Below are 27,999 nucleotides of genomic sequence, written 5' to 3' on the forward strand. Positions count from 1 at the left end.
ACTTCTGATCTGCATGTTCCTGAATCCAGTTCCTGAATCCAGCTCCCATCTGCCACTGAATTCAGTCGAGGACTTTCCCCATGCCTGCCCTGCAGCAGCAGGGGTGACAGAGTCATTGGGGAAGTTTGATTTGGTGTTATATATATTTGTATATATTTTATTATTTTCTTATAAATATTGTTTTCATTGTAATTGTTTAATTAAAGCTGGTTTAGTTTCCAGCCCACAAGTGTCTCTACCTCATTTCCCCTTCCCTGGTGGGGTTGGGGAGAACTCGGACTACAACTACCCAGTTTAGTTACTGACATGGACCAGGGAGGCTAAACTGGGACACTTTGAAGAACAGCCCAGTATCCTCCTTCACATAGCTTATTCAAATTCAGTAGTTTTACTGGGTGATCAAACTAAGACATGTAGAAACAGGAGTTTACTGACAATTTATACCTTTTTTGGCTAATTCAGTCTGAAAATGACTGATAGTCTGCAGTAATTCAGGCTCCTTAAATTGTCATTGTGCCACTCCCTCGACAGGAGACAGGACAGATATAAATCTCAATCTTCAACCAAAAATGGTCATAAGTTAATTATAATAGTAGAATCTTATTTTTAGGCTTCTCTACAGACTGGTGAGGTAAATCTAGCATTCAGTACTTGTTAAACTATTTTCCAATATTGCCATATCATTCTACAGCCATTTATGGCCTAATTTTTTTTGATCTTCCCTGTGTAGTATTTATCAGCGGACTGCTGAAGTTGTGCTAGAAGGACTTAAGTTCTCATTGCTGAATAGTTGCATATTACAGACCCTAAATAACTCTTAGGTAGAAGCATGTTCTGAAATCCTTGTATGATAGCATGGTGTTCTCCACAAAGCCCGATCTGTGCTTTCACTCTCCTCTTTCTGGTAAGGAACCAGCTGAATGCTTGAAATCTTGGTGCTGCTCTGTTTTAGCCATGCCTCTAGCTGCTCTTGTACTTGAAAATAAGCATATGCCAATAGTGGACACTGCATTAGGCAAACAACCATAACAGTTGTTTTACAAGTATAAGGATAGGAGATCCATCTATAGAAAAAATGTCAAATGAAATCTACCTCTTGGTAGCTTTGGCAATATTCTTTATACACTACTTCAATAAATCCTACTTTATAGCCAGTATTTTATGTGGTATTGTAGGTATTGTACAGGTAATAGAACATGAGGTCTTTTTTTCTTCTTTACGGTTGTATAGGCTTAGGAAAAGTGAGAGCAAATACGTTTTTCAGGTTTCCAGTGCTGAAGAACTGAACATAGCTCACACTATCTATAGGATGGCATTTTCTATCTGTTTCCACCATATTTAGCCACCCAGTCAGTTCTTCCATGTACTGGCTGAATTGCTGGTGGTCGAGTTAAAATAGTCATGTTTTTTGCTGCTGAACTGAAAGTAGAACCTGGTATCTGAGCATGAGCAGCTTTGGTTTTCCAGGAATAATCTGAAAGGAACAAGAACTCAGTATTAGTTATGACTCATACAGGTATTTCACTCCTTTGCAGATTAAAGACTGCGAGCTTAAAGATGACTTGTGGTACGCAAGGATGCTAACACAGCAGAATGCTTTGGTCTCTGATACGTGGTCTGTGTTTGTTTTCAGATAAGCTTAATGTTTCCTATAGTTCATGTATATCTTACTAGTAATTCTCTTCTGCTTGATACTTGTTTTGCAACAGTCCCCTGAGGAAACACTGAGACTGAAATACAGTGGTAAAACTGATGTCTGTGTCTACAAATCTGTATGTCCTATTGCAAACTGGCTACAGAATCAAAGTGCTCTTTCCTCAAATATATGAAAAAGCATATAATTATAACATTTCTGAACTTAATAAAACCCAAACAGCCCAGACAGAAGGTCAGCTTCTGGAGACCCTTTTGTTCCTTCTGCAATTTTATGCCTTTATTCCCCTCCTGCTTAACTGAAAAGTCCTGGTGTACCTGGTGGTGAGTCATCTTCATCTCAATTTCCCATTTCTGTATCAATTTTTTAGGATCTGTTCCAAGTCCTTGGGTTTTTTTTATCCTTTATACTGGCATAACACCTGGTCTCAGGCACTAGTAGTAATGCACTACTATATTTCCAGCATTCCTAGATTTCTCCTTTCTGTATTTCATAGTCGCTACTTCTCAGAATGGTTTGGGTTGGAAGGGACCTTAAGGATCATCTCATTCCAACCCCTCTGCCATGGGTAAGGGCACCCACAACTTCTCTGGGCAACCTGTTCCAGTGCCTCACCAACCTCACAGTGAAGAATTTACTCCTTATATCTAATCTAAATCTACCTTCTTTCAGTTTAAAGCCATTACCCCTTGTCACTACATGCCCCAAGTCCCTCCCCAGCTTTCTTGTAGACCCCCTTTGAGTACTGGAAGGCTGCTATATGGTCTCCCTGGAATCTTCTCCAGGCTGAAGAAGCACAACTCGCTCAGCCTGTCTGTCTTCATAGAAGAGCTCCAGCCCTCTGATCATTTTCATGGCCCTCCTCTGGACTTGCTCCAACATGCTGGGGAGACCAGAGCTGGATGCAGTGCTTCAGGTGGAGTCTCACCAGAGCAGAGCAGAGGGCAATAATCACTTCTGTTCCTCTTCTCTGAATCAGAAACATACCAGCAAAGAAGGGGCTCAGAAGGTCATCCATGCCCTAAGACGGTCCAAGGTAACAGTTATATTTAGAACACTTTTCATATTGTCTTTAGCTGATGATGGAACAGTCCTTTAATCCTTTTGTTCATGTGATGTACAGTTAAGCCGTTACTGTATTATAACTGTTAAAAACCTGGTCATTTGCATTCTCTTTTGGCTTTTACCTTCTATAACAATATTGCAAGGTGCATGTCACAAAGCACTCTTGTGATATTTCATGGGTACAAGAGTAGTGTCATCTCAGTATCCACAGACTTACACAGCTACCACAATGAGATGAAGATACAGTGAAAAACTGTCTTACATGGCCACCCCAGAAACCACAGACTATCTAGATAAGGCCAGTAAATAAGAGAGATAATAATTGTAATTTACTGCTTATACTTTATCCGTAACATCATTTGTGCATTTACTAAGTCACTTGATGAATTACTTTATGTGAAATTGTTGAGGCCACTGTAAGCACGGATCTGCATTGTTCAATTGCATTAATTGACATTAAAGTAAAGACCCACCCCAGGCAGCCCCAAGCTATGTGAAAGTCACTGTCCAGAAAATGCCTCCAAATCCACTAAAAAATAAGGCCTTTTTAAAAAACTGAATTTGTTTTGCATACTTACTAGTTGGTGGCTGTATGATTTCCTGCTAGCTACATAAATAATGGATTTCTATTTGTGTCCACGGCCACCTACTATAAAGTTGCGGAGTTAGGTGTTTTTACAATTCTGCTTAGGTCTTCACCACTTATGAACAGCAGTTGAGCAAATGGCCCAAACCTTCTAAAATTACAAAAGGTTTGCACCTTTATTTTCTCTTTCACATAACAAATAATAGTAGCAGTAGTTTCTCTAGCTATCAGAACTGCCTCTGGATGCCTACATTCAATTCACTTATGTTCAGAACAATTTATGCCCAAGAATTTTATTTATGAAATTCGAGGAAAACCTTACTAAGGGCTAATTTATCTTTCAGGAACCGTGGGAAACGAACATTTCACTTTGTCTCAGATATGTATGAGAAAAGGATCTTTCTTACCTGACACAGGTGCACCAATAGGAGCTAGCTGTATCCGTTGTCCAGCTGATCCAACTTCTTTTTTATGAAAGGAAGGGATATATACTCCTGATGGGTTGTAAGCAGCACCACTTGCAAAGCCAGCATTTCCTGTTGACATTATGGAGTTTTAGTATTTTTACCTGCATTCAGAAAACCTTGCCTACATTTTATAGTAACTTTAAAACATATTTGCAGTGTCACAAGAGTATTAAGTATGAGTGATCTTTAAAAACTTCCTACTGCTTGTCCGTTGAAAAAGGTATATATTCATTCTTTGCTTTGTATATTAGTTGACCCTTTACAGCACTTTAAAAGACTTGCTAAGTTGCAGATCCAGTACATCTAATCTGCAATTCAGCAGGAATGAAGACAACAGAGCAGGATGAACATTTCTTTAGTACTTCATTAAACTTAAACCACAAAGAAAGGTTTACATTGAGTTTTAGAGACAGGAAGGATCTTATTTTTTACTTACAGCTGGAAGCTGGTTTGAGCACTTCAGTACTTAAAACTAGCTCTCAACAGTGCTCTTGTGCTCAACATGTTCAGCCTAAATCTAAACTAATGGAACCAAACTTCTCTTTTGGGAAGTAGTGCACCATTTGAAGTCGACTTTGCTGGTATCATAGTTAAAGGGCTGCTATAAAAGTCAGACACAGTTGCCCTCTTTCTCTAAGCCCTCTTACAATTTTATTGTGCCTAGTTTTGGTCCAGATCTTTCTTAGAAGCAGTGCTATCTTGGGAAGACAGCACTTGCCATTCTCTTTTGGAAGCTGAGAAACGTTGTGCATCTACACGTGACATTTATATAGACATTACTGTCCAACAGCAGAGGGATCTCTCTGCTCCAAGAAAATTCTTACCTTCTCCATGTCTGTCATCACTCGGGACAGTGTTAAGACTGCTGGCACAATATCCAGAGAGAAATACTTTTCTCTAGTGATGTGGTTCTGTATTCAGTAATGTTAAATTTGTCCTTCATAAAGGATAAAGTCATTGAATTGTTTGAGCTGGGTAGTGAATTCAAAAAAGCCTATGGATATTTGCAATTGCATATCTCACAGACAGTATGCACCAGAGGGGACAGAAACTGGGACACGGGTAAAACATTCCAGCAGCTTTACAATACTCGCAGAGGACAGTGTGTTTAGACACAAACTAGGCTGCCTGGAAACCTGAGTTTCCACTCTCTTATGCTAAGGCAACTCCACCAAAATCCATGCAATCATAGCGCTGCAGAACAGCGTCAACAGAATAATAATGTTGTCAATGGTGCAAGTCCCAGGTAAACAAGTAGTTGCTCAGGAAAGATGCATATGCTGCTTCTTTAGGAAACATTCTTTACCACTATCCAGCAATAATGCAGTGGCATGCTATGGATTATAATCAGGGTAATAAAATATTCTGTCTTTTAAAGCACAGTGCCAGTAGTCCAGAAGAAGTCACAATGAAGACAGCTAGGTTTGACACAACTGATTACAACTGAAAATGAAATATATGACCATCTGGAATGCGCATAATGCAATCTTTACAAGAAAGTGTAAAACCAAAATATGAGATGCACAAATAACCAAGCTATAATTGCTATAAATTACCTTCTGGATCCTCTAATTTTTCATTCAACCTCTCTTTGCATGATAGCTTTTCAATAGGTATAATTAAGTTCTCATCTGTAGACAAGGAAAATGAAAGGAAGAAAAAGATGGAAAGACAGAAGTTAAGAAAAAGTGTATGAGGAACCTGGATAAGTGATGTAAAAGAAATGAGGGAAAAAATGAGGAGAAGAAAGAATAAATATCTGACATTTTTCATAACTATTATGTCTCACTCCTGTGTTTCCTCAAGAAGGAAATATTACTGTAACTAGTTACTTCATAAAGTTCTTTCTAATAATGGGATAAAAAGCTGGTTTACGAACAATGCAATCACATTCCAGTCACACAAATACATAAATCACAGGTTTAAGCAATCAGGCGTATCTGCAAAGTTGACTTACAATTCTTCATGAACAAAGCATTCACAACTATTTGCTTTTACCTTATTTCATCTTAGGGCAATGTTGTGGACAAGGGAAAAAACCCAGCACTTAAATAAACTAAACAGTTATTTTAACACTAAACAGCACACTATCAACTTTCCAATTCTGTCAATATGAAAAAAAAATACCCAATTTACATGTGCTGTGTTTCCATGATCAGTACTGCAGCTATCCTGGTTTCATGTGTGTCTGTCTTAAATGTTGTTGCTTCCCCAGTTATATGAAACATCACAGGCAATTTAAGACATCAATGGAAGTAATACCGAGCATTTTGAAACATAGACAACAGTCAGGTTTAGTTGTGTTTTTTTTTTCTTTAAACTTTTGGTAGATACCCAAAGTAAGCCAGTAAGACAAAAGCAGGATTTTTACCATTAGGGTTCACCTTAATTTTATTTTCAGTGCAACTCAGTAGGTAGATGTCCAGCTTATTGATGCACACTTTTGGAAACAGCTCCTTGCCTTTTTGTGTCCAATCTCACTGCAAGACTATTTTATGAATATATTAATTCCGAGGCACCCAGATACTACATTTTTGAAAACAAAAAGGCACATGTGATGATTGCTTTAAGAAGTCTGTTCTGCTCCATCAAAATTCTGTTAGGTGCTGTTATTTTTCCACTTCCCAAATCTTTCACATTATTTCAGATGAACAACCTACAGCTCACCTGACTTTCAGAGGGAAAATCAGGTTTGTTTACACTACAGAGTGCCTACTACAATTCTATTAAAAAGGGGTGCAGCATCTGCATGTAAACAAACCTTCTAAAGCTTCTTCTGTACAAGCACGTAGGTGGTTTCTTGCCGTTAAAATATTTGGTAGTGACTCACATTAGCTGGACAATAGCTGCAAAGTTAATAAGAAGGTAACCTCCAATACCAGGTCGATGGGACTGTGTACTTAAAAGTATAAAGCTTGGGTGTTAGAAGATAGATTTTAGTCTTGAGTCTGATGCTTTCCTCAATGAAATCTTAGATAAGCCACTTGACTAGTCAGCCTTCACCCTATAAAATGCTGGTAATAGTGTTCTTCACTGAACATAGCACCAAGAGGCACCTTGCTGCAAGTTCCTTGCTGAAATTAAGGGAACTTGTCATGCACTTAAGTATTTAGAACAAGGCTAGTATATTGTTAAAAGACACCTTCAGCGTACTAGGCAGTACTTTTATTACATAAACACACCATCTAACATCTTGTTTTCATATGGGAGACTGCTGTTTGATAGTGTTCCATGCCAGGCAGTAATAAGATCAAACCATTTGCTTAAATTAAACACAGTAAAATAATGGTCTGAGAGGACTATCGACAAAGTTTATCTTGTCAGATGTTTATAAGAGAGACTGGTCTACACTTCCTTTATGCTCTGAAAGCAAAATATATTTTTCACATACAAAGAAGCTGTTATTTTAAGAGTCTGTCTTTAAAACAAGAAACAAAAATTTTAGCCTAGAAGCTAAGCCTGACAACAGAAGTTAAACCAGATGGTCTTAACTAAATTAACTGAATGATGAGATATGATGAGATATAATGTGATCACTTTTAATTACACTTTTACCTGTAGTATTTCTGTTGAAAGTCACTCCCCCTCCAGTATGTGCCAGTGGCTTAGAAAACAACTGATTGTTCCAGGTTCCATGTGACCCTTCTTTATTGACTGCTACTAAAGAGACACTCTTAGGGTTCACACCTTAGAAACCAAACAACAGAAAATGTTACAAATATCATTTTTCAAACTTAATAAAACTAATGAAAAATGGACATTTCTAGAACATTAGAACACTACTGAATTATTTGTGGTATAACATAAATACCATTAACATAAAAGAATGATGTCCACTGATTAGGCTAGATATTTTTTCAGCCAAACCATGAAAACTAGAGACATTTATTTAAGAATAACTCTCTTCATGCTTTCAAGAGTACTTTCAAAAGCCTTTTTAGTACAGTTACTTGGTTTCTACAAAACCATAATCTCATTGATATTTTTGACTCTCAACCAATTAATACAAATTAAAAGTACCTATCAAAAACTAAGGTTCGCAAGGCTAAAAATAAACTTTTTTCAAGGGATAAGTTAAAATGTAGGACAAAGAGGTATTTGTTACTTCAGCACGTTACAGGCATTACAGGAGTTAATGAGATTACAAAGCATGAAAGCAGCTCCAAGATGTGGTGGTAACAGAAATAAAGTAACATAGATAAATAACAAATATGATTCTTAGAGCTGTTATCCTCTCAAGAGCTCACATTATTTTTTACATCTATGTCTTTCTCACTGAAAATTCTACTAAAAGCAGTGAGGCACTAGAAAAAAAAAGATTAAAGAAGATAAAACATATAGATGAACTTTCCATTTATATTACCTGTAGACAGGGAAGATCCCCCCACCCCATTGTTTTTTCCTTTTCCTTTTGGACTTAAACTTTCGAACCTCTGAGCATCCTATTTAACATTCAAAAAGTGATTTCATATTCAGAAGTCATCACTGGCCTAAGGAAGTCCTGATAAATTAGCGATACATTGTAACAAAACAACTTGCTTGGTCTGACAATCAGGAATTCCTCTATAAGCCACCTAAATTCTTATATGTGGATTACAATAGAAGTCATGATACATGTACTGTAATTGTGCAAACAATCATGGTAATAAAGAAAAGATACTAAATGAGACACCAAGATAATAACAGAATATATTCATAATACTAACTGAAGGAAACTTTCCCTTTTCTTTCTTCTTCTTCCCATCTTTATTCCTAGCAATTACAAAATTTCATGTTATTAAGACTAAGCTATCTATTTATTTTTAAGAAGGATGACTGCCTCGGGAAGTGAGTGGGTGAATTCCTACCAGTGCAAGCAGCTGGTATTTCTAAGCACTTGCTACTAGGAATGGTGATTGCGCTTACCAGACTTTAAGTTCAAAAACACCCAAACCTCCTGATACTGCAAACCTGAGAACTATGCACTATATACTTATATATGGGTGGTTTCTTTAGTCCTCAAAAATAATTCTTTGTGGTCAATCAGGATATATGCCTAGGAATGCAAGAGATCTTGGATTCATATTACTGAGGGTTTAATATGTTACTGTTTGTAAGAGAGCCTGGTGAAATTTTACAGTCTACAAGCAGTCTTGAGCTCCCTTCCATGTTTACATAGCCAGGACCTTCTGCATCAATTGTGATGAGATATGTTCTGGGAAAGACATTTAGGCCAAAACTTGAGAATCTAGCCTGGTTATGAAAAGTGAAATTATCCAGTGCAAAATCTAAATGTACAGTACACAGATTGTTCACAGCTTGTATTTTCCTTATGTATTGACTATTATCCTTACCAGGTAGGTATCTTGATTGTCTTAGATAGTACTGTTTTGCTGAGGTGTTTGATCTTCCAGAATCATTTCTCATCAGAACCTTATTTTCCCCTCCTGGCTGGATACAGCATGAAGCTTTTGGTTCTGGCATACTGAAAAATCAAAACGTTCAAACAATGTGACCAACAACTCTAGCTCAGAATACCAGAAGCTGACCCTAGCCTGAGAAGTACAGCGCTCTTTGCCTATCCTGCCTTCAACAGTAGAATTTATTCCTACAGAAAGTAACACCTAAATCTCATTACTCATGAGAATTTGACGTGAGACTTCAAAGAAAAAAAAGTGTATCCAGCACTACTGAATAAAAGCAAATATGGTTAACTGCAGCAGAACTTTCCCTAACTTAACTGACAAAGGAAATAAAGTTAGTATATCTGATTTTAGTAAAACACAGAGTTTCTTAATAACACAACAAACATCCAAACCATACAGTGTCTGGAAACAGACTTGATTCAGTTTGGGTATTACTGGAGCTGTATCAACATGACACCCCAAACTCGCCTGCTCATGCAGCTCTTTGCATTCTTTCAGACTTTTGGTGACTTATTTTTTTAGCAGAGTTGTCTTAATCAATCTACAAATCTACTGGAAACTGTTTCCTAAAAAACTGTTATTTTTGATTATAAGACTTACCTAAAAAGACATTCTTTGTTTTTCTTTTCTTTTAACAGTGCAATGCTAGGTTTCTTTGAACATGACATTCCAAATTCACTGTCATCCAAGTCATCCCAGCTATCCACAGCCTTTACCAAAGTCTGACCCCACCGTCTTCTGTAGCTTTTAGCACCTACTGCACCATTCTGAGGACCACTAGCTGCTAGTTTCTATTTTAAATAGGGAAAAAAGATTCAATTAAATTCTGAAATTTTATACTTTTTTATCTACTCGACTTCCGAACTATCATTTAAGACCTTTGAGGGAATTTTTCTCCTTGTGTTGTGCCTATATTTTGTTCATAGTCTTAGAGTGATTTTAAGCACAAAACATAACAATAGTGCTGGCAGGTATTTTGAGTGTAGTTTTTTTTGTACTGTCATTCTTAAATTGCTCAACTTGATCTGAAACAGTGAAGTTAACATTCTACTTGCAGACCCAGTTCAGTGCTCAGCCTCTGCTACTGGTATCATGCTGAACTTCATACTCTCATACAGTGGCATATGAACTGTCAAAAATTAGGGCACAGTGGTTCAGAACATTCATGGCAGTCATGCTCAAGGTTTGAGTGCAAATTGCTATAGCCCCAAAGTAAATACAGCAAATAACAGAAGTTAGTCAGGCCTTCTCTTAACATTCTCTTCCAAAGAAATTATTAGATTTTACAGCTGTCTTTCCGCCTAATTGTAGTTTGCTTTCCAGTACTTTCTGAATACCTGTTAACATACCTTTTATTCTAGTTCAGAGGGTGTAAAGTGGAAAGCAAAAAGACGACTGTAAATTAAAGTTTAATATTAATCTTGCTAAATCTTATAAGTTCAGGAATGGGATGAGGTGTTGAATTCCATGGGCTTACAAGTGTTACTCACTTTGCAGCTATCTCCTGGTAGCCAACAGGTGGCAGTTGAAGAGCTACCGTCATAAGACTGAGCTTTCTCAGATATTCCTAATTGAGGCAAGTGAAGTTCTCCCTTTCCACTTCTCTGTTGTATACTAACAACACTATTGTGAATTGTTTCTCGAAAGGCAATAAACGATAGTTGTCATAACTATGTTACTGCATAAGCATGTCAGTTAAGGCTATTATAAATGAACATATATTGTTGTTACAAGCAATCTATTCTTCTGATTTGCTGTAAATTTCAATAAGTGGCCAGTTATAGCCTTAGTTAGTCCTTAATTATCTGTTTCTCCTCTATTAAAATGTATGACAACTTTCAAGGGATCCCCTGGTTGAATATTGCAAGAACTTTTAATAAAACCACCTGAGTAGGCAGTGAAGACAACTTACTGGCGATGAGTTTTTATTGATGGTAGGAAAAAATGGTTGTGCCGGTAGCTGCTGTTTTGGTACTTGCTGGTTAACTGTATTCTGAGGTAACTGTATTTGCTGGAGAGGCTGGTTGTTAACCTTTGACAGGGGCTGTGGCTGTGTTTTGTCAGGTACATCAGGTGAAGACAGAGGTTCTGGCTTGGATATAGCTTCCAGTTTAGGTAAAGCTGGCTTTGGCTGTGTTGGCTGAACTGGTTTAATAGCAGTCTGCTTCTCCAGATACTGTGGAGGAGGTCCTAAAACTTGGCCAACTTGAAAGTAAGGGTACTTCAAAGCCTGAGGAAGAAGATATAACATACTAGTTTTACTTCAAAATTTGACTTTGTAACCTCATCAAGGATCTAAGCAGGTTTCAGAAACATTTGAGCAAGATTTACAGCACAAATGCAAAATAGATGTATAACGAAATCATAAGTAAGCATATTGATAACTGTCAGGTCTGTATTTCAGACTCTTCCCATCATCTGGTTTAAGAAGATGAGTCACTTGTATGTGTTACAGCAGTTATGTCTTTTCTTTTCCTCCTTATTTCTAGGTTTTGTGGAGCCTGAGTTTTGAGGTACATTTTATATTCAACACCATTCTGTATTTATGCAGTAACAAATTTCAATATTAAAACACGCAGTCTCCACTACCCTTACCACATGCTTTATTACATGTTTTTGCTGCTATGTTTCAACAACACGATGAACAGCTTTTAAGTTTAAAATAGAACAGAACCTCCCCCAGAAATACGATGATTGCCATTTAATATCAGAGTATGGGTTTTACCATTACAGGATGTTAAGAAGCGAAATTTCTCCTTCATTTTCTTATCATTGCCAGCTTTCCCTGATTTTGTTTTACCTTTGAAGTACACTCACTGTGCTTGCTGTGCCTTCCTGGTGTTTATTAGAAAACTATAGCGCCTGCCTTCAGGCTGATGCATATTTCATTCTTCTCTCTGACCTTTTTACGTCCACCACTATACACACAGCATGGAGATACCTTAGTAACGCAGCTCTTCCTGTGTCCAAACAATACACTCTTCTACCCCTTTAGGGTAGGATCCTACTCTTTGTTAGTTCTCAAAGAGATGTTTTGCCTCAGCTGCACTTAAGAATTGCTGCCTTTGTACACATTTCCATGCATGTGCATTAAACTCTCACTTTTGGCTGTGGATTACACAAGTGCCGCAGCTGCTTTCTTGACAACTGACTTGGGCAAAAGCCGGTTATTTGCTTTCATAAAACATCATTGTGCATAGAGATATATAGCACCAGACTATAGTTAGATCTCAGGGACTGTAACAATAGATATGCTTTATAAAGTGAAGAGAAACATTGCTCTACTTGGTACCATCTGCTTAACCACTTCTGAATCATTTATATTACATCCACCTAGGATAACCTGCAGTATGTCTTTTTTCCTTCCCAAAAGTATCCCCCTTTTACATCTGCTAAATAGGATTGCAATAGGTATGAATACTCAAAAACCCAGTAGAATGTGACCATCTCTAGTACTTGAAATACGTTTCTTAAAATTAACTTGGAGAAAAACTGACCTTCATGACCTATTGGTACACTCTTCACAAAGTTCTCTCCTTACTACTTAGTACAGTTTACATCCCATCTCCAAGTTAAAATAATCCTTATCTCTTCCATACTGTATTCCATCTGCAGCTTCACAAAAAGCAAAGCTGAATTTTCAATATCCCCCTTCGTACAGTAAAATGGCGTCAGCAAAAGTGACTTAGAATTCAAGAAACTTGCATCTCAGATTTTTCTCTGTCCTCTCTAAAGAGAAAACTTTAGAATATGCCAATACAGAAGACAACATTGGAGAAGTAACTGAAGTGTTTATGATGTCTGCTGAGCCAGGTTTGGAACTTTCCTCACTACACCCAACTAAATGAATGTATCATTCCCAACTAAATGTTCAAAATGAGGAAGGTTTTTCCCTAGTGATTTGGATTGTATCCAAATTGGACAAATCATTTGGTTTCTGTATCTACAATTTTAACAATGCAAGAAAATTCAGTCTTATACTTAATCATTCAGGTGCTCAGACCTGACTTGCTGTAGGTCTCTTCTTTGGATTCCAGTTCAGTGTATCACTCATAAGCTGTATTGCTTCATTGCTTGCATTTGGGATGAGAGTTTTTAGGCTTATAGGGACACATTGTGGGAAACGGAAATTCATGGCAGAGGCAAGATGATATCCTTCTGGCCAGTCACTCTGTTTCAAAGGAAAGAAAATGAGTACCAAAAAAAGAACAAGGACTTTTGAGGTATTAGATCAAATTTAATTTTATGCCACTTGAGTCAGGCTTGGTCTGCATAGCTTCTTCCTATTTAGTGCAAAACAGGCATTCCTATTTCCCTTTCAATTACTACAACACCAGTGAATGCAGCATGAATCCCCAGTGGCAGTCCTTCTCAAGCTCTCTGTAGGTAAAGGCAGAACCGTCATTGTGGATACCACACTTAGACATATATTACCTGAAGGAGAAGAGACTGCAGCAGTACCAGAAGCACTACTGAACATACCATCTACCACAGAAATGAGCTCAAACAACAGAATTCAACATACCTTCTTTATGGTAGAGGTAAAGGCCCACCACCCAGCATACCATGGCTGTGTAACCATGATGCAGTCTATAAAATATATCACTGATTCCACCATAAGGTGGTCTATAATTAAATTACAACTGGACACTATTGAAGCACTAGATCATTGAATGTTTAGTTTTCCAGAAGTAAATTGCAAAGTCCTTAGTTGCTTCCTAACTGCATTGCTGGAATACAGAATCACAAAAGTCTCAAGATTATCAAAAGTCTCAAGAGATCATCTAGTTGATGCCCTTGTCCCTTCCTGACAGGTATTAGTCTCAAAAAGCTTTCCAGACTCCAAAAACACTCTAAACAGCCTTAACTCTTCTCAAGATAAGAAAAACTTAGGTTTTTCTTAGAGCCATAGAAAAGCTTTGCTGAGTGTGTTATCATCCATGGATACCAAGGACAATTTTTTTCTTTCTCTAGAACAGCCTTTTTATACTTTGGAAGGTATATTTCTTCTCCTTTCTTCCAATCTTCCTTTCTACAGGCCAAAGAAATCCAAACAATTGAATTCCTGGGTCTAGGCTTTTTAAGTTTGTCTTATTCACTAGACTCCGATTTTTCTCTCTTGAATGACAGAACTTATAATGGGGTATAATACAGCAAACAGAACAAAGATTAGTTCGTACATCAGTGGACAATATTCCTTTCTCTACACACAGGTATGGTATTTGTCTGTTGCAGCAAAATATGGTTGACATACAATGCTCTGTATAGCTCATACATGCTCTCCTACAGATGTACTAGCTGGATAGTTACCCTCAGATACTTGTGCAGCTGATTATTCCTGCCTAAGTATGGCACTCTACTAAAGAAATCTTTTAAGACCACATCTTTAATTGTATAAAAAACCCCTGAATTCTAATCTTGTCTTCTAACGTACTCAGTCCTTTCCAGCCTGCTACCTAACAACTTAGAAATAAAATCTATTCCATCAGAAGGCCTATAATACAATCTATTTTTCATTTTGAATGCGAACCAGTAAAGCTTACCCTCTAAATAACCCTTTCAAATCAGGTATGTACTTATTAGGCAGTTTGTTTACACAGTTATACTCATGAGAATGTTATGAGGGGCAGTGTTAGAAGCTTTACTGAAGGCAATGCATGATTAGTGTTTCTCCTCTGTCCACAAAGCTTGTTACGCTGCTACAGGAGTAAATTGCATTGATTTGATAGAAATTGGTCTTAAGAAACCATGTTAGCTATTATTCATTTTTTATGTATGTCAATAACTTACAGTTTTAGCTCTGTTAACACTGTCTATGCTAATCAAAGAACTCAGATATAATTATAAATCAAGTCTAGTTAAAGTAAATCTCAAGACTTCAAGTGACTTCCTATTCCACCCCAGAGAAGAATTGGTTAATTTAAATTAATGGAGGTAGACTCTTCTTCTCCACTGCATCTCCCTCCTTCACCGGAGTTGATGACATTCTGCCTGACAGAGGTAGTGATAAAGGAATGATTCAGAATGAAGTAGCAAGGGCTGAGTGTCAAAACTTGTGACGTAGAGGGAAAGAGTGAAAACAGTACAAGTACAAAAATGAAAGACATTTTAACTTATGAAAAAATTAATTTTGAATTATTTAAAGTGCCATTGCCAACCTTCAACTAATGAAAATGCATCTCACTAATCTCTCCTTTTCACGTCACCATCAGCTTTTCATTAAATTGGCATACTCCTAGTATGCCAGTACTAACTGCAATTTATTTATAAAATTTTATAAGCAACTTTATAAATAAAGCAAAATAGTTAAAAAAACCAAACTCACAGAAGTCATTAGAATGGTATTAGGGACTTAAAACAATGAAAGGCAAATTGGAATCTTATGTGTAATAATTCCTGTAATTCCTTATTGCAGGATAATGGAATAATGAAAATTTATGTCTGAAAAAGAATACTATTTGAAAAACTAACTGCAAACCCACACTATTAAAATAACTGTTGGTGTTTTTTTCAGAATGCAGAACAATACTTCACTTGTAATAAATTCATCGTTTGTTGCGGTAATTCCTATAATCATATTTAAGTACTCTTCTTACACAGTGAACTCCATGAAAAATGCCTCAGCATTGTCATAAAGAGTCGAAATTCCCCACGTCTGCCCAGCAGGTGACAGGGACACAAAGAAACTAATTACAGCTCCCTGATGTAGAGTGCTGATTTACAGTGTCTCTAGCCCTTACGGTCTTTAGAAGGGGCTACAATTCCCTCTGAAATACTCAGCTGGTAATGATCCCTGCTTTCCCAAGCAATCAGCTTGCTAGTCAGGGAATGACAGTTTAGAGTCATAATATCCTTCTGTTCAATTGCCTACAAGGTTAGAGGAAAAACCATAGCAGTCAGCTTAATGCTGCTCTGCTACTACGCACAGTGAAAATCTCTCTCAGATCTCTCTGTGCTTCCTGAATTTGTTTAGGTTATACATCGAGAAATGTTACAGAAGCTAGTGTGTTGCTCTCTTTCACACGTATTATTTTAAGAATCAAAACATTCTTCTTGCTATCCTAGACTTGTGAGATGCCTAAGCAGCTTAGCATCTATGTTTAAAAACTCAAATCTTAAAGTATTGCTTGTATTACACATTATTTCTGACACATAATTGTCATAGCAAGCACTGTTTTACACATCACAACAATTTTCACTTAGTCCTCTAGACTAAATTTTCACTTCCACAATATATGATCTGTAATTCTCCACCTCTGACCTTCTCCACTCTGCTCTTTCATGAGTTTGCACCTGTTTCTCAGGACATTCTCTTGGATGTTTTCCCACCGCTTCAAGCTCTACATATTCCTAAGTAAGCTCAATCTATTTATGTTTTAAGTTTTATTCCTTACTTCTGTATCGATAACAGCTACCGGACAAGAATTATATTTTATTTTATATCAGTAAAACACTAATGAAATTAATGCTTTTCTCAATCACCCTTAGCTTTCCCAGATCTAGAGACGCTATGCTCAGCAGTTATTTCAAAAAGTTCTGGGTTTGACCCATAAAGTACTGATACACGTCTGCCATCTCTTATTCTCCAAAAAATATTTATATTACATGGTCTTTTTTCAGTTTATTCAAAATTTTGAAGGTAAACTTATTCTTTTCTTGCATGTTCACATATCCAGTGGTGAAAACAACTTTTTAACTGAAATAAGTAGTTACATACATTTTCGTATGTCCTACACAAACCTTCCTTGTAATTTTAAACACTATTTCGCCCTTCGAGAATATAACTGAAAATAACCATTTCCTCTCTAAAATACTGAATATTTTTCTTCCATTACCTTTTATTGCTAATAATATTTTATAAGATCTGTGTTTGAGATAAAATATTTCGTTTATGCTTCAAAAATAAGAAAAGCATAATTTGTCTTATTTACAATACCTTCTATAAGCTCCAAATTCTGGCTACTGGCCTCGAATAATTACACTTTCAGGAAAGGAAAGCAAATCGGCTTTGGCAAAATGAAATCTTGAAAGACTTGAAGGTTTTCTTTCCAATATGAATAGATTTGAATAACTGAAGTAAACAATTTTGTCTGGCTTTCATCAGAGGACAGCAAGTCTACTCATAACGGTATGATATACAATGCATGCTAATATACAGCAGAAGACTAGCATTACATGCTTAATGAGAGCTTAAAAGAAATACAATTGAGAAAACCTTAAGTCTGCTGGAAACTTACTAAAGTAGTGATTTATATGTATATTCTGAAAGGGAGATAAAATTCAATGGGTTTACAATTTTATTTCCTTTTTTTTTTAAATACCATGGTGTAATTTTTTTCTAGAAGCCTTACCTTCTTCGGAGTCCCTAATACTTGGCAAATTTTGAAGATTTCATCTACTTCACTTGTGCCTGGGAAAAGAGGCCTTAGTGTATACAACTCAGCCATTATGCTGCCAACTGCCCACATATCAATAGGTGAACTATAAATAGACGATCTTAGCAAAACTTCAGGAGCTCGGTACCTATAAGGATGAAAAGAAACAGTAGATAAATTTAAATAGTATGAAAAAGGTAACTAGTTAAGATAATGTATTAATTTTTTAATATACTTACCACCTGGTAGAAACATAATCTGTGTAAGGCGGCTGAGATCTTAGTTCTCTAGCCAAACCAAAATCTGCTATTTTCACAAGTTCTGGTCCAATACAGAGAAGGTTTTCAGGCTTCATATCCCTATGAAAAAAACCTATAGAATACCAGAAAGAAAAGAATGGGAAGTTATTGTGTCACCACTTCTTAAACAGCAACCTCTAATACAGTAATCCAAAACTTACTTTGGGATGTTTTGGAAGAACGTAGAATCATAGAATAGTTTGGGTTGGAAGGGACCTTAAAGACCATCCAGTTCCAACCCCCCTCCTGCCATGGGCAGGGACACCTCCCACTATATCAGGCTGCCCAAGGTCCCATCCAACCCGGCCTTTAACACCTCCAGGGATGGGGCATCCACAGCTTCCGTAGGCAACCTGTTCCTCACCACTCTCATGGTGAAGAAATTCTTCCTTATGCCTAGTCTAAATCTGCCTCTCTCCAGTTTATACCCTAGTTGCCCCTAGTCCTATCACTACAAGACTTTGTAAACAGTCCCTCCCCAGCTTTCTTGTAGCCCCTTCAGTTACTGGAAGGTCGCTATAAGGTCTCCTTGGAGCCTTCTCTTCTCCAGGCTGAACAACCTCAAGTCTATATAGGATATTGTTGGGGTTTTTTTTCCTTAAATTTTTATTTCATTTTTCGATTAAATTCAAAATAAATGAATGGTGTGTGCTTGTTGGGAGAGGCTTCAATTTCCCTCTAGTGATTATTACACCAAGTGTTCTTAAATTAAAAAATGTAAACTATCATTGTCACGCTAAGGAAACTGAACTGACTATTGCAGCAGTATCATATAGCAAACCAATTTCAGAGTGAAATCTTCTGCGTAAACTCCAACTCATCTGTCAGTTTTGGATATTTGAAAATTGAGCATCTGAGACCTGATTTATAAAATTTCTTGAACAATTTAACTAGTTTATTTATCATTGTGACAAAATAAGATATATAAAGGATACCAAAATTCCACTCAGGAATGCTAATATTAGTAATATAGAAACAAAGTTGCTTTAATGCTTACTGTTGGCTTGATCACCTGTATACCTAGACAGTGGTTAAGTCGCTAAGTAAATCAGTTCTGCTATTTAACTGGCCTACACAATTTGTTACAATATAAATCAATTTGATTGGAATTCACTTGCTACAATAAAGCAATTTCTGCATGCAGAAACCAACAACCACTCTAAGAAATTGTTTGAAATTATTAGTTGAACATAAATGTTGAATTTTATCATACCCTTCATTCTCAGATACTCACAGTCAAAACCAAATATTAATACTGTAACTTAGAAATGGCAAGTTTTCTTAAATGCTAATTTTCTGATTTATTTCATGTAAAAATGAAGGAGGAAAAGTGGATGCCAATAAACAAAGAACAGTATGTGTTCTTGAGCAGAAAAGACATAAAATGGCTATTTTGAGATATTTGAATACTGACTACAACAAATTATTTGAATTCCTCAAGAGGCCTTCCTTGAAAGCCAGAGATCACTGGGAACATTGTTTACTTCATTTTCCGCTAAGATATTCTCACATTTGGAAAGTTTTAGGGACATCAATGTGATGTCAAGGGCAAGTACAAAATCAGAGAGCGGAGCAAGACAGTAAATTACAACAGTTTGCAGACAGATATTAAACATGAGAATTAAAAAGCTTGTAAATGCTGTGAAACCTTTTGTTGTTATTGTTGTGAACACAACACCTCTTATATAGACTGTGCTTGTAATTGCTAGAAAAGTCTTATCTCTAAGTACTTAAATCAAGTTTGCATTTGATAAGGAGATTGAATTTCTTAGTGAAGGAGTTATTTCAGTTGGTTATGGTTTTTTTTTTTTCACATGGAGGGTATCATATTAGTTATAGTATCTCAAGACAACAGAAACTGCCATCTGTAAAGTATCAATGTTCCTTAAGTAGAACTTTTTGAGGAAATGGAAATGCACAATACAGAACAGCATACAGGTTTCTTTGTTTGTTTCTTCGTCTGGTAATGATGGTGGAAAAGTAGTATTGAACAGGATATGAAAATTATCCAATGCTTTCACAAAGAGGAATATTTGATTATAGAACAACAAGGTGTAATTTCAGATATGGCTTAAAAGTACACCATATTTGAAGCAAATAAGAATAAGTTTTATTAGAGATAAAAGCCTTTGCTAGATATTTTTATTCATGATATTATGGTGCATTATCTTATTTTCTAAGAGTGCTACATGGTTAAGCTCTAGTTACCTACCATGTTTATGGATAAAAGCTAGCCCTTGTAATATCTGATACATCATGTTTCTGATCACTGACTCGGGGAACAACTTGTTTCTGTGAAGAAAGAGATTAACAACTTCATGTAATTAAAAAAAAATGTTTTTTCACAACATATATATTTTTTCATTTTGCGTAAAACATCATGAACAGATGAAGACAGACCCATCAAGCCTTGTGCACAAAGTAAGAGATATGTGATTGGCCCTCATCTCAAAACTAGCTTGCTGTCAGGCCTTAATTTCAGTCAGTAACTGCTGCAGAGGGACTTCTCTGCAGAGACGTTCATGATCCTATCTCTCTGTAGAAGCTGGTTGGCTAGTAGAGTGCTTGTCCAGATGAACATGGAGTGAACAGTAACGTAACAAGGAAGAGAAGGCACAGCATAGTATTGTGGTAGGTGTGCTACCCAGTGGTACCCCTAAGAGAACCCTGATTGAGAGAAATGCTTCTCAGCTGTAGGGTAACATTGTGCTAATATTGCTAGCAACTATCTCAGGATGCAAACATAAAACTTTTGCACATTAGGAGATAAATGTGCATGACAACGTCTGAAGGAAGCACGCATTAAAAGCGAAAGAATTCAGCAAAGACAAATGTTAGTAAAAAAGGCACGTCCTATTACAAAGTCCATTGTGTAAATCTTGGTATGTATTGTTTGTCCAAGATTGCAGCATCACAGAGTTAGTCCATACAAGTCTTTCTTATAAGCATGCATGTATATGCAGATGACTATCTCCACCTTAAGCCACGTCCATGAGCAAAAGCAGAATGAACAGTGTTTATCCAATCCTTCATATATTAAAGTGAAAATTAATAAAAAAATTATTTGGAATTTCTTATGGCTTTACACACACCAGACATGCAAACTACCGTGTTAACAACTGAACAATCTGTTATTTCCAAAAGTACTACAATATGCAATATTATAATGCAGAGCAATGCAGAATTCTACCCTCAGATAAGCAGGTGCAGCAACTCCTGTTCACATCAGCAGGGCTGCAAGAAGAGCCAAAACCAGAAAGTTCAATGTGTTTGCCAAGATAGTGTAAGAATCATTAAATAAAGCATGATGGCACACTTTGTTCTGCGAAAAAGACATACCTGTCCTTCATTAACTGATAGAGATTTTCCTTCATGTATTCAAATACAAAGTAAAGGTGGTCATTTTCTCGTATGACTTCTTTCAATTTTATTACATTGGCATGATTTAGCTTCTTCAGAGACTGTAAAATAGCAAAATACAGTTTCAGATAACTCAACGGTGACTTTAATTCCTTACCAGAGCTAAATTTTTAACACGTAAAAGTTTCTAGCAGAGAATTTACAAAACACGTCCATCTTATCATCTCTATTTATCTTGTAATCTGTTTCTAAGAATAATAAAATATCATTTTAAATTAGCGTCAAAATAAAAGTAGCAAAGATATTAATAGCCATTTAAACCTTCTATTTCTAGAGGTTATGTCACAGCTGGGCGAAGATTGACACAAAAACCTAATTCCCTATAATGAAAGACAGTTCTGAAGCAGTAAACAGCTCTTGCTCACAGAACTGAATAAGAAACTCCAGCGATTTTTTGTTATGAAATTTTCATGAACAAGGACACACTCTTAAATGTCTTCTTTTTGGAAATACTGATTAAGTGCAATCTCCATTAAGTTAAACCTAAATTATGGATAACCTTTTCTTCAGAGAGCTTTGCTTATACAGAAAATAAGGCATCCAAAACATGGAATGACTTGCAATTTATGCCCAGGTTTTCAAATGTTAATTCTATCATTTGGCTGGCCAAAACTCCCAGTGCTTTCTACAAATACCCCAAATGCAGGATATGACTAGGTATCCACCTAGAAATCTGCCAGTAAAATGCAGGAGTACACTGATAAAACACAGAAACACACACATACAAAATAAATGTCTCCATCTTCTCTCAAAGGCGCAAGGCTTGGCCATGAGGTATGGTCATCGCTTGAGAACAGTGAGATATTCCACAAAGCAGAAACAACTTTAGGAGTTCCAACAACCCATGGTTTTTTGGAACCTGTCACCCCCACGTAAAGAGTTCACAGAGTTTGGCCTTATGCTTGGACATTGCAGATGCAATTTTCCTGCACGAAAACCTAACTAGACGCTTATTTCCAAGTGTGACATGTTCATCACTTTACCTTGACTTCTCTCAAATTCATACACTCATCCCATGAATAGAACTTTCTTTTCATTCTGAAATGAAAATACAAGATAAAGTATTTTCAGTGAGCAGTACAGAATGCTTCTAGAACAAGCCTCTAAACATGTTATTTTCCAAGGATAGCATTAGCTGTATTTTGAACTAAATTTAAAATGTTCTAGAATACCCATCAGTAACATAAAACTACTCTCAACTCTTAAATTTGCTAGAAATTTAGATGTTTGATGAGTAGTCACGGCAAACATATTTTTAGAGGAGTAGTAGCCAGACAGCCATGATAATACAAGGTATTTCTAAAAACAACATGGACACAAAATCTTGTTTATCATTTGAATTATGCCCTTAATAACAAGGGCAGCAACACTGCACATAGAACAAGGATATCTGAAATCGGAGAAATCACCTCTTTGTGATTAAATTGGACATTCTAGGAAAACAAGAAATTTACATTTTTGGAACCTGCAAAGCATCTTAACTGTTTAACATTATAGTCAATCATCTGACTTAATCAGTCACTTTCACAAGCCTTTTCCAAGGTATTAAACAGTTAACAAAATGGGTTCCTTTTTTTCAGGCAATACTCACGTATATACAATAGTCTCTAAGCTATTTGTTATATAGAACAGTGTAATAAATGTATTTTTAAGTCTTGCATGGATACAAACATGACTATTTGGTGTTGCTTAGATCTTGGGACAGGGTTGTGAATGCCATGTTATTTGCTGTGTTTCTGTAAAGTTCTAGCACCTAGAGGGAGGCGATTTAAACCCAAGATTTTAGTTTAAAAATAAACGCATCTCAACAAAACTGCCCCCCCAACTTAAAAATCACACAAATACCCTGAAATCATGAGAATGAAACACTTCCCACAAAATATTGTTCCTTTTGTCTAGCAATATATGGAGAAACCTGAAATTCTTAAAAATTCTTAAAACAAAAGTTAGTCAATTATATTACAATTATCTTTCTGCAGTAAAGCCATAAATGTAGGAAAAAAAATCTCAGCAACACACAATTTCTGGTATCTCACGTTTTATATCCTGCTTGCAATACTGTAGGAATAGAAGGGAAATTTCCCCACTCCTCTAGTACAATTTCTTATTGTTTTTTAACAATTTTAGGCAAGTACAACAACAGTAATGATTATGCACAACACAACTTTATTAGATACAATTTATTTACCTTACCACACTGCTGCCTGGTATTTATCATTGTACCTAAAAAGATTTGCAGGATTTGGAAGGTATTCCAAATCTACGCCTTAAGATAGGTATTCTTACAATTCATACAAATAAAAAAAAAACCCTAATTAATCAATTGTACATTCACCTTGCTTTTCCTTGGTTTTTAGCCTAGCATATTTACAAAGAAGCATGTTCAAACTTAACAAAAGCAGCATGCAATTTTATAAGCCAAGAGAAATCAGGAACTTATACAGACTGACATATTGATCTGACTATTCATAGAATGATAGAATCATAGAATAACCAGGCTGGACGAGACACACCGGATCATCGAGTCCAACCATTCCTATCAAACACTAAACCATGCCCCTATTGATCTGTTAGCAGAAGTCTGATCCACGATCGCCCTGTTAATCAACTTAATTAAAAAAAAATTGTTGTTAATAAAAGGGACCTTTTTTCTATTCTACACAGATGACAGACAACAATACAGTTAAAAGTGAAAATCTTCAAGCTTTTGCAAGTACCTTTACTACTGAATGTAGACATTACATACCTTTTAATAGCCACAAGTTCTCCTGACTCATTGCTCTTTCCCATCAACACGCTGCCGTAGGTGCCGTCACCTAGTTGTTTCATTATTGTGTAACGGTTCATTTTTATTTTTTTTTTAAGACCCAGATAGCCAAAAGTTTGTGAAATTCTAAAAGTCTTCTGTTTTATTAAAGAATTCTATGCTTGTTGACTTCCTTAAAACTTCTTCCAGGCTGTTGTATGTCAGTGAATGTCTTCTCATAGGAGGATATTCACTAGTCTCATGCAAATTACAGCTACTTTGAGATCCACACAAAAAGTCTGAGAGACAGAGAACGTGGTCATTGTCAGATAGATCCTTAAAAAAAAATTACAGAGAGAGACATGTAATTTTACAGTGTTTTAAGAAAAGGGATTCGTATTATTTGTACCTAACAATAACAAACCTCAGATTTGTATGTGTTCTCTAAATAGAACACTCCAATACAACTGGTTCCTTTAAATCCTTCAAACCACAGAGGGTGCCTAGCCTCGGATTAGGGTTAGAGGAAGCATGGACCGGAAAATCAAGATTACAGTCATAATTCCCTAGAACCCAAGAAGCATGTTTAGGGATGGCGTCCTCTCACGGAACTCCTTATTCCTAATTTGCTGACAGCAGCAGGCTCCTAATCTCTAAAGAATGCTGGGCTGAAGTTTGGTAAAACAGAAGAAACTAAATTTTGCACAGGGTGCTATAGTAAACTCAGAGTCTGAATGCTGTGATTTGGATTGGCAGTGCAAGCAGGCTGGCCGTGTTTAAAGTTAGTGAGGAAGAGATACGAAGAAGCGAGATAAACCCTGCATCCTTCGCCAAGGTAAACGGAGTTGTTACGAATGTACTTGGATATCTTGGTCTGACATGACTCTTATTCTATAGCAGCAGAATTAGGCACAGTAACAGCTGAAGATTTATATTTATTCTTCAGTTTTACAAGGCCTGCACAGAGAAGTACAGAACTCACCTGCATTGGTACGGGAAACTACATCCAAATTGCCACTTGGAAAACAACCTGGCAAAATTCAACAATAAAATTGGCCTCTTATTAAGAGTGTGAAGGTAGCATTCCTGAGTACAGCAGCCAGCTGTATCAAGGAGACATCTGCCTGGACAATACACCAACATATTTAAGCTGTTATTACTTGAAATGCTGCTTCCTTGTAGAAGGTGTAATGTGCAGCCTGTAACTCACTGTTGCTTCTGTTATGAGGGAGGAATCTTGCATCAGCTGTCAAGATGTCAGCAACAAGTGACCAAGTGGACATCTCAATTTTTAGTCTTTGCACCATACAACCACCAGTTTAACAGTGAGAAATATAAAGTAGTTTTTTATCCATCCCCCCTCCAAGCCATTGCTACAGGAAAATAAGATCACTGATTAATAGCAAAGCTATAACAAAACTATAAGCCAGATTTAACAAAAAGTAAGTCACAGACAATTCAAATTAATTTTAGGCTTTAAATTGGACATTCACATATTTAAGCCTCTTTTTTCCCCTCAGAATTCAGTTTTATATCTTATTGCCAAAATGCCTGCATGCTCTCTAACCTCTAATACCTTGAATAATGCCTTTCTTAAACGAGGCTATTTGTTGACTCCAGTAACAAGCAAATGATCAAGCGTGTACACCAAGCTAAGATACATACTAGCTACTCATATCTTGTAAGTTTTCAATTGTTAGTTTTATATATATATATATAAAAAACAAACAAACATTTCCTGAAAGTATTCTAATGCACAGTTTAAAACAGCATCTAAACCGCTAGCAATGCATCTAAACCACTAGCAACAATAAACCGTGTAGGCATTTTATGTATAGGTGTATATATAGAGATAAAACATGAAGTGAAGTTCAGTGTAACAGGATTTGGTTGCCTGCATTTCTCTGTTTCAACAAATATCATTGTACGTTGTTGAAGACATGTTTTTTTTGGGGGAGCATTCAGCAGTATCTGCCAAAGGTGGCCCTAGCCTGAATTCTTGGGAGTTCCACACAAAAAAATTTGAGAACTTGCATGCATTTCATACCTGACCTTTTGATTTCTTAATGAAGTGAATCAAAATATCAAGATAAACCCCTCTGTACGGGCAACAAACAGACCCAAATCTAGACTCAAATCTCAAGTTTTGACTTCAGGTCCTCTAATTTTAGTGTCTTGGTCCTTTTAGCTTTCTAAGTAGTTTTTGGAGTATAAATTAATCACACTTTTGCAATTATTCCTTTTGTCCAATTATATTATTTTAGCACATGCACTTGAAACTGCATCACGAAGTGTTTTTTCCCTCCAGAAATTCAATGTAATGTAACACATGACAGACATAATTGTGCATTTTGCCTGTTCTGCAAAATATTTTATTGCCTTACTCCTCTTCTGCTGTACATTGTGTTTCTTAGGGTATGAAAACACTTAATCAAGTAAAGTACAGAAATGTCAGCACATTCTCTCAATAATCAAATGGGACTGTCAAAACTGTTCTATGGAAATGCATAAAACCAGGTGCGAAAACTACACACCTTGACAACAATATTTATGTACCACCATACATACTGCATACATTCACCACCACAATGATGCATGCCAGGCCATTCCACTAATGCCATGAAAGAGTCGTCTTGGTCAACATCAAAGCTAACAAAAGAGGCAAACAAGGGAACTCATAGTGAGACATAACCAACTGAAGAGTAATCAAATGCAGTGAAAACAAAGGACTGCACATATCACACTTGACTTTAAGCTCTTCTTCAGTTTTTCAGAGAATTCCTCCTTCACACAGAAGTATCTAAAAAAATTTAGAGTGTTCTGTGGACAACTGAACAGTCATTTTACAGCAACACTATGGCATGCAGCAGTCCGCAAGAAATGCTGGAGGATGACAGTGTGTCGTGATCAAGAAGTGCAGCACTGGATCCTGCAAGACTCTTAACTACTACCGTCCACCCGTATTAGAATAAACACGGCTGCCAAGTCCTTGCATTTATCAGCATGATGTATCAGGGTCAGCAGCTTCTTTTGCTCTTACTGCAATTACAGAGCATGATGAGGTAGAACATAAATGCTCTGGAGATTCACATTTTACCACAACAGACTTTTGCACATTTCATACTTTGCACCACAAGCAGCCAGCTCAGGTGTGCAATTTTTTTCTGTGGTCTCTAATTTTTTTCAAATTTACAGTTCAGTTTTCTCTTATGTACCAATCTGGGGAAAAGCAAGGGCTCAATCTAGCTTTTTTGGTTAACACAAGCCTCTGAAAAGGCCCTTCCCATCATGAAGTTTATGTGATATTATTTCCTCAGTTATATGAGGCTCTAAAACATAAAACTGTCATGTCAGTTTCCAAACTGAAAGGAGAAATCTTACTGTAAACAACAGCTTGCTTTATATGCTTAATGACATACTGCCCATAATCTCTTCACACGGAATTAAAGGATTAAAGCAGGGGACAAATAGAGGACAAAATACAGTAACTTGAAATAACCTAGTTATTTGCATAAATTTAGAAAATCCAAACAAGTATTACATAATTTAAGCAACATTTCGCTTTTACTATATTACTGCTGTTTTATTTCAAGCACTAGAAACAACCTTAAATTATTTGAAATGTCTGAATTATGTTTCAAAACGTAATGAATTAGAGCAAATCGTTTACATTTCTGCTGTACAAGTATTACACGTTACCAAAAGTTTGAAATTTGCATGCTAAACAAGCTACTCACAAATTTAAATGCCAACTAGAATAGGTGACCCAATAAAGACCTCCCACACAGATAAAGCAAAATTGCACCAACCTGTTTACAGTAACTGCTGAAATCCCCCAAACTGTTCACAGAGCATGGCACTACACTCAACAATTAAAACTGGCAGCATTTTGCTGACACATATTTTAGAAGTTAACGAACAACCACAAACCAAGAGACAAATTGTTGCTACAAGAACCTCCTTTGTCCTGATTGTATATTAC

At 36.5% G+C, this 27,999-nt stretch overlaps 1 protein-coding gene across 1 annotated transcript; it reads right to left on the minus strand.

Moving 5' to 3' along the window:
* Positions 1-109: 109 nt before the first annotated feature.
* MAK (male germ cell associated kinase) lies at positions 110-27,998 on the minus strand. The gene is made up of 15 exons (XM_069853675.1): positions 27,827-27,998; positions 24,018-24,353; positions 22,255-22,309; positions 21,191-21,312; positions 20,064-20,143; positions 17,792-17,924; positions 17,529-17,700; positions 13,181-13,348; positions 11,090-11,407; positions 9,778-9,968; positions 9,106-9,236; positions 7,328-7,459; positions 5,329-5,403; positions 3,713-3,841; positions 110-1,474 (listed from the first exon to the last, which is right to left on the minus strand). Exons 2-15 carry the CDS (start codon positions 24,116-24,118, stop codon positions 1,320-1,322), a joined length of 1,962 nt encoding a protein of 653 aa, XP_069709776.1. The 5' UTR covers positions 24,119-24,353; positions 27,827-27,998; the 3' UTR covers positions 110-1,319.
* Between the last annotated feature and the right edge of the window lies 1 nt (position 27,999).

Source organism: Phaenicophaeus curvirostris, chromosome 3 (assembly GCF_032191515.1).
Source record: "Phaenicophaeus curvirostris isolate KB17595 chromosome 3, BPBGC_Pcur_1.0, whole genome shotgun sequence".
In the NCBI taxonomy this organism is placed as follows: Eukaryota; Metazoa; Chordata; class Aves; order Cuculiformes; family Cuculidae; genus Phaenicophaeus; species Phaenicophaeus curvirostris.

Coding starts and splice junctions, on each gene's coding strand:
- MAK (XM_069853675.1), bottom strand. CDS start 24,118: ATGAACCGTTACACAATAATGAAACAACTAGGTGACGGCACCTACGGC. Junction 13,349..17,528: donor TATTAGGGACTCCGAAGAAG/GTAAGGCTTCTA, acceptor CCTTTGAAACAG/AGTGACTGGCCAGAAGGATA. Junction 9,237..9,777: donor AACAAAGAATGTCTTTTTAG/GTAAGTCTTATA, acceptor TTGATTTTTCAG/TATGCCAGAACCAAAAGCTT.